Source organism: Meleagris gallopavo, chromosome 9 (assembly GCF_000146605.3).
Source record: "Meleagris gallopavo isolate NT-WF06-2002-E0010 breed Aviagen turkey brand Nicholas breeding stock chromosome 9, Turkey_5.1, whole genome shotgun sequence".
NCBI classification, from domain to species: Eukaryota; Metazoa; Chordata; class Aves; order Galliformes; family Phasianidae; genus Meleagris; species Meleagris gallopavo.
In genome coordinates this window covers 1,025,944-1,035,892 of record NC_015019.2, presented here as the reverse complement: position 1 = coordinate 1,035,892, position 9,949 = coordinate 1,025,944, and the positions used below count along the sequence as shown (strand labels likewise).

Below are 9,949 nucleotides of genomic sequence, written 5' to 3'. Positions count from 1 at the left end.
GGGGGATGGGGCCTGGCAGAGCCGGGCCGTGCCCTCGCAGCATCGTGTTGCGGTGAGGCCCGCATCCTGCTCGCACCCAGCCAGAGCTCCGTGCCCCGAGAGCCGATCTCCAGCAGGGCCGGCCCGGCGGGGTGTGAGGTGGCGATCTCCGCAAGCTCTGTTGTCACGCAGCCCTCGGAGCGGCCTCCTCGCTAGGTGTCCTCCGATGTCCGCTCTGGTGCGCACAGGGAACAAAAGACCTTCAGAGACCGCGGTCAGATAATGGCACTTTGTTTGGGCGCGGGGTCCTCCCCCTGCCCTGGGGGGCTGCAGGGCACGGCTTCTCCGAGTGGGACAAAACACACCACAGAACTTCATGGCTTTGTTTTCCTTATGCCAAACCACAGCCCGGAGCTGGGCTGCTTTCCGTATTCCCGGGGCTGCGGGGCACTATGGATCTGCCCCTTGCTTGTTGCCGACCCCCGGCCCTCCCTTGCTTGTCCCTTCTGTTTGGGGACCATCCTTGCCCCATCCCTGAGGGTTGAGGATCAATAAATTCTTTACTATGAGAGTGGTGAGGTGCTGGAACAGCTGCCCAGGGAGGCTGTGGATGCCCCGTCCCTGGTGGAGTTAAAGGCCAGGATGGATGGGGCCCTGGGCAGCCTGGCCTACTATCAGATACGGAGGTTGGTGGCCCTGCCTGTGGCAGAGGGGTTGGAGATTTCATGATCCTTGAGGTCCCTTCCAACCCGGGCCGTTCTGTGATTCTGTGAATAAAAGCACAGAGCAGGGCCTTTTCCCCCCAGCACCCATGGATGCGCAGCAGCAGGAGGCAAGTCGCATGCATCTGCAGCTGCTGGGCTGTAAGTGCTGTGCTGGCAGGCGCTCAGCGAGCTGCCAGTGCTGATTATTCTGATTTTACTTTCCAGGAGTCACATTACCCCAACGTAACTCCATTAGCTTCCATTTACACCGGCAATTAACTCCGCCGCCGCTGCTGGTCCTGTGCCCACTGCTGCTTCCCATAGCGGCTGGGACATGTCCTGAATGTGCAGCGTCACACAGGAGAAGGAAAATTGGCTCCATCTGAAGTCAGTGTGGGCTTTGCCAGGGGATGGCTGCTACCCATGCTGCACCCCCAGCCTGGGTGAGCCCTGGGGCATGGAAAGTCACTGGGACCACAGGCTGGAGGGGCTCCCAGCTCCGTTGTGGCTGCTGAGAGCTCTGGTAGGGGCTGGGTGCTGCTGCTGCTGGCCCCTAAAAGGTCCCCAGGTGGCACAAACCACCAGATCTGTGCTTGTAGGGCTGTGGGGTGGCAGTGCTCCACTAAGTGTCTCCTACCATGGTGCCTGAGTGAGGACTCCCTCTGCTTGGCTGCAGCCAGAGCATGCCATTTCTGCAGGTTATCTTATGATATGCTGGGTTTTTGCAATTCACTTTTTAAAATTCTTTCTTTTTCCTTTCTTTTTGGGAAGTGTCTGTTCCTACAATCAGGGTGCTCTGGGGCTGACCCCAGCTGTTCTCCCCTTTGAAGCTCCCAGGTACCCAGACCTGATGCTGAGTAAAGGAGAGCAGGAACACAGGAGTGCCGCAGGGTTTTGTTTCTCCCATCAAAAGAACAAACCAATCACTGAACTGCAGGTCTCCACTTTGCTTTCTCCCCTCTCTATCACAAAAACCTCGCTGGGGCTCAACGGGGTGATGGGGCTGTGAGGTACAGGGCACCCAACAGAGCCGATCTGTGAAACTTGGCTGGAAGCACAGAGGGAGATTGATGTTTGCTTATGAGCCTGGCCGTCAGCTGTGAGCTCTGCCTGCCCCCACACCAGCTGGGGATGGGAGCGCTGGCCCAGGGTGGCACCGCAGGGCTGGCGTAAGCCCCCAGGACAGCTGGCAGCTTTCTGAGGCTGGCGCCTGCCCAGCAAGCCGGCTGCAAAGGGAGGGATGGGACATTCAGTGTGTGTAGGTATCCAAGCTCCACCATGGGGAGCTTCACATCTGCCCTTCTTTGGGTCCTGTTCCCCAGGCAAAACCCCCTCAGATAAATGGAGATAACAAGGTCTGGGCATAATCGCATGGCTCCCATTACCACAAGGCTGGTGCACCCACCTCCTTCCTGAAGCTGGGAGCTGCTCCAAGATGTGGGGTTCTGGGCAGAGAGAAACCCCCGACACACCGCTGAAAATCCCAGACAGACTTTATTTGTGTAGGAAGATCAATGCTGTTTAAAATCCCACCTTTGCTGGAGGTTTGGTTGGCCTGCGGGTGCCAGCACCTCTCTGTTTGGGTCTGTGGGTGGGCAGTGGAGACCTGTGCCTCCAAATGGGCTTCCCCAAAAAAACAAATCTCTGGAGGCTGTTCCTGGGACAGTACAGTGGCAGTGGCAATGGGATGGAACCATCATCACCCATCCTGGTGGACCCCTGGTGTCTCCTGGGGATGCTTTTCCTCTGCTTGCCCCATCTGTGAAATGAGTGCGTGGCTCTGCAGGGGCTGAGAAAGTGGGTGCTGGGGGCTCCTGGTTACTGGAGAGAGGGAGAGGACAATTCCTGCTTGAGGAGCAGGGAGGGATGCTGGGGCTGAGGGTGGGATATCTGCCCGGACTGCGCTGCCCTTTGTTTGTGTCCCCTGCCATGGTGCCTGGCACTTTGCTGTGCCATGGTGTTCCCAAGGCTGCTGAGGAAAGGGACAAATCCCATCTCCGTCCTGCCCACAGAACTTGTGGGGCTGCAGCAAAGTACCCCGTCAAAGATCTGTGCCCCACCTGGGCTTGCTGTGAGTGGGGGAAAGGAGAGCATCAACACGTTTCTCTGTAGGACCTACGTCAGCGTCACCTACTGCTTTTATTTCCTGCTAAGCATGGAGGATATCCAGGTCTGAAGGTCTGGAAGCCTTGCTGAGTTTTTAAACTGAGGGTTCGGATGCTCTCCTCTCTGGTGGAAGAGCAGATGGAGGGAGCCTACCCAGGGACACTACGCCTGGGACTGAGGGAGAAGCCAGGGGGTGGTGTCAGCAAGGCTGGGGCTGCCCACCATCTCCCACCACAGAGCTGTGGGCTGTGCAGGGAGAGAGGAGCACAGCCCCTTGCCCAGCTCACTGCTGTCTGTGGCTCGGTGACACAGCAGTCTGACACCTGCTCGCAGCCTCCAGGCACATGGCAGCATTCAGCCAAGAGGTCCTTGGGCCTTTCTGGGGCCTCAGGGCACCGGGTGGATGTCCTCTGAGCGCAGCACTTTGTAGACAACCCAATAGAAGATATTGAAGACCAGGAAGGTGAAGGGGAAGACGGCTCGGGAGATGGTGTCGATGCGCTTGGCACGGTCGACGTAACGCTTGCGCAGGGTCTCCCCTTCCCGCAGCAGTGCACTGGGTGGGGGGGGGCTGTAGATTCCAGGACCCTCCCCAGCCCCATCCTTTGCCTGCAGGCAGTGGCCCAGCCCGTAGCCTCGGAAGTAGAAGCGGCTCTCACGGATGAGCTCTTCCTCCTGGAGAGGGAAAGTGCTGTCAGCCGGGCACCCTGCAGGGCACAGGGCTGTGCTGCACGCTCTGTGTATGTGCCAGCTGTGGCTGTCTGCTTGGAGGGTGCCAGTGCAAGGTTTGGTGCTTTCTCTGCACCTCTGAGGCATGCAGGCAGAAGCCCAGAGGAGCACAGTCTGAGGTACGAGGGTGTCTGGTGAGCACCTGCCTGCCAACACCTCGTGCTCTAAACTGCCCCAGTGAATCTGTGGGCAGCCCCAGAACATTCAGCATCCACTTGGGTACCTGGGGTGGACGGGGGGCAAGAGGGCCCATGGGGTGAAGGGTGCATAGGAGGATGCAGATTGGATGGGGGTGCGTGGCATACAGAGGTGTATGGCACACAAGAGTGTGGAGCACGTAGGGGTACATATGGGGTACAGGGCACAGAAGGGCGCTGCGAGCATTGGGGTGCTGGGGCTGCAGGCACTGTTGCAGCAGCTGCTTGCTGAAGGGTAGAGGTGTGCTGGTGAACAGACAGCTTGCTGGGGCAGAACTGTGCAGGGACGCAGGAGCCTTGCTGCCATCAGAGACCCCCCAATCCCCTCAAGAGCCAGGGCTGCTTGCTGGGTGACAAAGGATGGGGCCAAGCAACAGAGGCTCTGTCCTCACCCTCCTTGCTGCCTCCCCACAGGCCAGCAGTGCCTGCGCTCCTCCCCACCAACAGCTGTGCTTCATTAGTGAGCTGTTTCATTAGGGAGTCACATTGGCCCGGCTCATTTACACTCTGTGTGTGTCCACGGGTGTTCCCACTTGGAACTGAGGACATCCCCCTTGTTCCATGCCCACAAGCAGTGTGGGTTTCAGGTCCCCATGCCCTCTCCAAGCAGCGCTGCCCACCGAGGCGCATGGGCGAAGCCAGGGGCTCTCATGCAGAGAGCTGGGGATCTTTATTTAACTCAGCACTCTGCCGGCTAAGCAGTATTTCCCAGTGGGGAGAGCAGCAGAGGCTGAAATTGCTGAAATGTGCTCTCGTGTGCCGCTGAGCTGTGCTCCCTGCTGCAGAGTGCTCACTGAGGGCACAGCAGGATGGGGGCACAGAGAGGGCTGCAGCAGCCCCAGCAATGGACAGTTGGGATGTCCTTGTCCCCCAGCATCTCCGTCCAAACTGGGCAGCCTGCCCTGTGCCACCACTCCCTGCCGTGTCTCCTCCCCACATCTCCAGCTGCCAAGTACCCAAGCATGCTGAGCCACTGCAGGAAGAGGAGATCACTGCACTGGGTGATCCGGGTAGGCAGAGCCCCCGTCCTGCTCCAGGTGCTGGAAGGGAGCTGAGGAGCTCATTGCCCCAGCATGGTTCACTCCGCTGCAAAGGGGGTTGCATTCGGCCCTGTTCTACAGCAGGGGAAACCAAGGCGCAGAGCAGGGTGTCTCCAAGCAGCCGGTGAAATATGCCTCTGGTCCCCATGGCCATGTGCCCCGTGCACATCCCTGCCCCGCTCCTTCCTGCACCTTCACTTGTGGGAAGGGCTCCTGGGGGCTCCTTTCGGGGAAAAGAGGGGTGCAGGGGTGCACTGCCGGAGGGGTGTGCTTTACCCTGGAGCTGGAGAGCTGCGAGAGCGTCGCGTAGGTGTGCTCGCCGCTGTGCAGGCTGCTCGACTGCCCCAGGGACTCCAGGCTGACCGTCCCGCTGCTCAGGCCCTTTTGGCACCAAACAGAAACAGGACAGCGCGTGACCGATGGCTCTGCCCCTGCTGTGGGCAGAGAGCAGACGTGGGGGGAGAGCAGCCCCTCCGGCAGCACAGCCTCTGAGCCAGGGGGCACTGGGAGCCTGGGGGGCACATCCATGGGGCTTTTACATGGAGGTCTGCATCTAACAGTGTCACCATATGGCAGGGCAGGCACCAGCTGCTTTCCCTGAGCATCACATGGGAAAGGAAAAGAAACCCTTGTTTTTTTTCCTGCCTTTTTAGAGCGGAACAGCTCCCAGGGCGGGAGGAGGATGGCACCCATTTGGGGCCGTGCACCACATCCACTCCCTGTCCAGGGCACGGTGCCTCCCTGCAGCCAGCGCTGGGCTGTCCCCCTACACTGGGACGGGTAATATCAGCCTGCTCCAGGGGACAGGAGTTGGACTCAGTGATCCTTATGGGTCCCATCCAATTTGGGCTATTCTACGGTTCCGTGATTCTGCGACAGCAAGGCTCAGCTCTGGGCATCCCGCAGGGCAGGGAGATGCTCTGGGCTCCCCGTGCTGCCCGGCAGGCAGAAGAACTGCAATGCCCACAGCTCCCCAAGGTGCCATAGGAGACAGCCCTGCAGCCCCGGGGATGGCAGCGCCGGGGGTCCCCATATCATCTGAGGGACGCGTGGTGACAGCAGCGGCCGCAGGCACTCACCATCCTCTGCCTCCGCTGCCGCCGCCGCAGGCGCATGAACTCCTTGTGCTGCCGAGAGACGAAGTTGACGGCGGCGTATTCCAGCAGAGCAGCAAAGACAAAGAGCAGACAGACAGCCATCCAGATGTCAATGGCCTTCACATAGGAGACCTGCGAGGGGAGAGGGGTCAGAGCTGTGGGGCTGCGTCCCTCCCCAGTCACAGCTCTCAGGTTCTTCCCAGAGCTGCGCAGCTCAAAGCTCCAGGAAGCCAAGTTCTCCCGAGGAGAATCCCTTGTGCCAGATGGCTTTGAGTCGTGGTTCCATTGGGAAAAAACAGGATAAGACCCTGTAATTGTGTCATCTCTGTTGTTGGTCCATGGATATTGGGAAACAGTGGATGTTAGGAAACGTGTACTCTGAAAGAATGGTGATCTAGGCTGCCCGGGGAGGTGGTGGGGTCACCATCCCTGGAGGCATTCAAAACTGTGGAGATGAAGCACTGAGGGACATGGTCAGTGGGCATGGTGGGGGTGGGTTGGGGATCCTAGAGGTCTTTTCCAGCCCTCTAGGGCCAGCACTGTGCCCACAGCACTGACCTTGGGCAGAGAGGCACGGGAGCCGGCGCTCTGAGTAGTCATGGTGAGCACAGTGGTGATGCCCAAGCCCACCCGCGCTGGCGCTGCATCCATGTTGATCCAGAAGGAGACCCAGGAGAGGATGACGATGAGCAGGCTGGGGATGTACATCTGGATCAGGTAATAGCCCATCTGCCTCTCCAAGTGGAACTTCACTTCAATGCAGGTGAACTTGCCTGCAAAAAAAATCCAGCCTTGCGTGGGTGAGGGGGTCTGTGCCATGCTGGGGGGCAGTCAGGGGTTTCTGGGGGTCTCACCTGTGTTGTAATACTTGGTGCAGTAGCCCAGGTCCTTCTCGTCCCTGAGGATGAACTGTGGCAGCGTCAAGCCCTCTGCCACCTGCACGGCCTCCTGCTCCTCCAGCCACTCAAAGATGAGGTCGTTCATGGTGTAACCAACTGGAAAGGTGATGGATGGAGCCACGGGTCAGTGGGGATGAGCCCATTCACCCCCACCCCAAATGACCTCCCCTTTCCTGCTCAGCTCCCCCAGAAACACAGAGATGCTAGCTTTTGGGATGGGATGGTGTCATGGTTTTATGTTAACTCTGTGACAGATGGCATATGAAGGGATGCCACGGGATGAAGCAAGGCTCGAACGTCCCCAGGCACTCACAACTCTCCAGCTGCATCGTGCACGTCTGGATGTCCATGGGGAAGTTCTTGAGATCCATGGGGCAGGACAGGATCAGCGTCAGCCTGCAGGAGGCAGACAAAAGAGAGAATCACTGAAAGATGCCCAATGGGGTCAAGAGACAAGCCCTGTGCCAAAGGGGAAGGGCTCGGCACCTGATGCTGTAGAGCACGTTGCCATTCTTGAAGATGCGCAGCAGTTTGTTGTCGGTGGTGACCTCGTGGAAGTTGGCCCCTTTTTCATTGGCAAAGAACAAATCTGGCTTCCAGATGGAGTCGAGCATGGAGGGGTCGAGGTCGAGCGAGTCGTCGGGGTACTCACGGTAAGCCAGCCGGGGGTCGTTCCACTGCTGCCGCAGGAAGACGTTCACACGGTAATCCTGGAGCAGAGGGCACTGCGTCAGTGGGAGCCACAAGAGCCAGGGGAGGAGGAGCAGGAGGAGGTTGGTGGTCTGAAGGCTTTGCAGCAGCATAAACGGGCTTTACAGGGCTTCCCCAGTGCAGATCCTCGTGCATTTGAGGATGTTGGGGGTAGCAGCCTGTCACAGTGCTCCGGCTCCACAGGGATCTGTGGGAGCCCTGAGCACAGACACGGCTCTGGCACTGGGAAACACACACACACCCCTCAGGCAGCATCCCCTGCAGAGGAGCCTACTGCCAAACCCTCACCATGGTCGTCTCGGTGACGGAGCCAAAGCTGTTGATGAAGATGTTGCACGTCACGTTGACGGGCGGACCTGGAAAACAAGCAGGCAGCGTGCAGCTCTCACTGCTGACCAGCACCATGATGGTGTGAGCACAGACCCTGCACCCTGTGTGCCGAGCAGCCCTGTGTCCACTGTGGTTACCCCATGGTGCATGTAGGGGAACCCCCCCCACCCTGCCATGGGAAAGCAGGCACAGAAGCACAGGTACGACTGGGGAGAGAGGAATGTGGGTCAGGGTCCTTTCCCTACTTCCATCCCCTGGGTTTGGGCAGCCCTAAGCGTGGGGGACTGCCAGCCCCAGAAGCTTCACATCCTCCCCTTACCTTTGAAGTTGGGTCGGATCCGGGCATCGTACCCTGAAGTTCGTCCCATGAGCTTGTCCAGGAAATCAGAGGGTGACATGGGCTGGGGTGCACTGCGAGAGTGGGATTTGATCTCCTCCCTCCCTGAGACCAGCCTGCGGGCAGAGTGGGGGCTCAGCTGGCTGCCAGCACCATAAAGCTCCAGGCACAGCCCTGCAGCCCAGGGGAGGATGTGCACCAGCCCCAGCATGCCTCGTAGCCATGGCTGGGAAGTGCTTGGGGCCAGGTGTCCCACAGTGAGGACAGAACACAGGCCTCAAGCTGTGGACACTGGGCTGTCCCTTTGGGTAATTCACCAGCCCCTGCCTGGACCCATGGGGGCTGTCTGGATGCAGCATCTCCCGAGCGGTGGCTGCCCCGGCAGTGAGGAGGTGACCAGGAGCACAGAGGGGATGGTGGCACTGCGGGGTGACATGGCCAGAGAGGATCAGCCCAGCCACGGCGAGGAGCTGACATGAGCTCTCCTACGCAGCACTCCCAGTGATGATGGAGACTTATTTAAACTGACCTTGGAGGGGATATTTTCGTGAATGCATCTCCGCCTGCCAGTTCCTCTCCTTCTGTCAGTTTATAATGATCATTTCAAGGAACAATGCGAGAGACATTCGCTCACCACATTGCCAGGCATGTGGCTGTGATGGAGAGGAACGAGCCGGAGATCTCTGGACACAAAGGGAGCTTTGAGCATGCTGCTGGTGTGTCCTGCTCCCCTTTGAGGCTGCAGACCCCATTGCCACAAGCAAGGGAGGGAGCTGGGGTTCTCCTGGGGCTGTGGGCAGGCTGAACACTGTGCTCCTACCTGTGCTCAGAGGAGTGGGAGTCATCCCTGGAAGAATCTCAGCTCCTCTGAGTACCAGAGCTGGGGGCAAAGGCTCTGCTGCAAGCTGAGCTGCATGTCGCTGGGCACAGCTTACAGGGCACAGCCTCCCCTGAGGGCCCTGGTGCTCAGCACAGCACCCCATGCATTCAGGGAACGGTGGGGCTGGAAAACACTCCCATCTGCCTGAGAAAACCATCCCGATGGAAGCGATTTCCGATGGTGAAATGATGACATTTGGATGCAATTTTCCCCCTCCTCACCACAAAGGCTGCATCCCTCCCACGCTGCCCCAGATACATCAGGACAGGGAGCCCCAGGGGCATTGCAGCCCCCCCACCTGTGCCCTGCATCCCACCTTGTCCCTGTGGCATCTAGAGATGGTAGAGAGAGGGATGAAGGGACTCGGGGCTTCAGGTCCTCCACCTAAAATGTTCCATGGGACCTGGGACTGCCCTGAGCCCCCCTCTCCCCCACCAAAAAATAAAAATAAAATAAAATAAAATAAATCCCTGATCTGAGAGAAGGTCTGAGCACCTCAGGGGCGTTGCTGTGATAGGAAAGAGCTGCGTGGGCCATCGCCTGGTGGTCCCTAAGCCCACCTCGGTGAGGGCTGTGCCCCGGGTTGGGGGCTGCAGGGGACGGGCGGCACCGTGCAGGCAAAGTGCCTGGGATTCCGGGTCCCGGAGAAGGTCCCAGCGCCGGGGATGGGGGTAAGGATGAATATGGGGAGGGTTCCACAAGAAGGGTCCGGGTTGTTCGGGGACGTCTGAATCGCGAGTGGGGGTCCGGTCGCAGGACTGGCAGGGGACGTTTTGGTCCCGTTTGGGAAAATCCAAGTCCCCGGGGAAACCCGGCTCCCAGAGGGGAGGTTAAGGGGGTCCCGGAGGAGGGAGAGCACCGCGCTTTGCGCTCACCTGAGCGGGCCACGCCGGGGCGGGAGGCAGCCGAGGAGGAGGAGGAGGAAGGCTCGGGCGCCGGT

At 59.4% G+C, this 9,949-nt stretch overlaps 3 protein-coding genes across 4 annotated transcripts in view; 1 reads left to right on the top strand and 2 right to left on the bottom strand.

Annotated features, from left to right (window-relative positions):
- The window catches only part of RAB9B (RAB9B, member RAS oncogene family), a 9,664-nt gene extending 8,572 nt beyond the window's left edge, over nucleotides 1-1,092 (bottom strand). The window contains exon 1 of one of the 2 annotated variants that reach the window (XM_019618084.2): nucleotides 964-1,092. In XM_019618084.2, the coding sequence (XP_019473629.1) occupies nucleotides 964-1,065 (102 nt within the window). In that variant the 5' untranslated portion in view covers nucleotides 1,066-1,092. The remainder of the gene's footprint in view (nucleotides 1-963) is intronic. The other variant, XM_031554622.1, reaches the window with a different exon arrangement.
- A 93-nt stretch (nucleotides 1,093-1,185) lies between these two features.
- LOC100541401 lies at nucleotides 1,186-9,943 on the bottom strand. Its single transcript, XM_010715030.3, has 9 exons — nucleotides 9,885-9,943; nucleotides 8,112-8,245; nucleotides 7,751-7,818; nucleotides 7,238-7,461; nucleotides 7,065-7,147; nucleotides 6,707-6,847; nucleotides 6,411-6,625; nucleotides 5,835-5,984; nucleotides 1,186-3,464 (listed from the first exon to the last, which is right to left on the bottom strand). The coding sequence occupies exons 2-9, from the start codon at nucleotides 8,188-8,190 to the stop codon at nucleotides 3,177-3,179; spliced, it is 1,248 nt and encodes a 415-aa protein (XP_010713332.1). The 5' UTR covers nucleotides 8,191-8,245; nucleotides 9,885-9,943; the 3' UTR covers nucleotides 1,186-3,176.
- Nucleotides 8,743-9,949, top strand: part of RPL36A (ribosomal protein L36a) — a 3,108-nt gene continuing 1,901 nt past the window's right edge. The window contains exon 1 of the mRNA XM_010715137.1: nucleotides 8,743-8,845. Coding sequence (XP_010713439.1) covers nucleotides 8,743-8,845 — 103 coding nt within the window. The remainder of the gene's footprint in view (nucleotides 8,846-9,949) is intronic.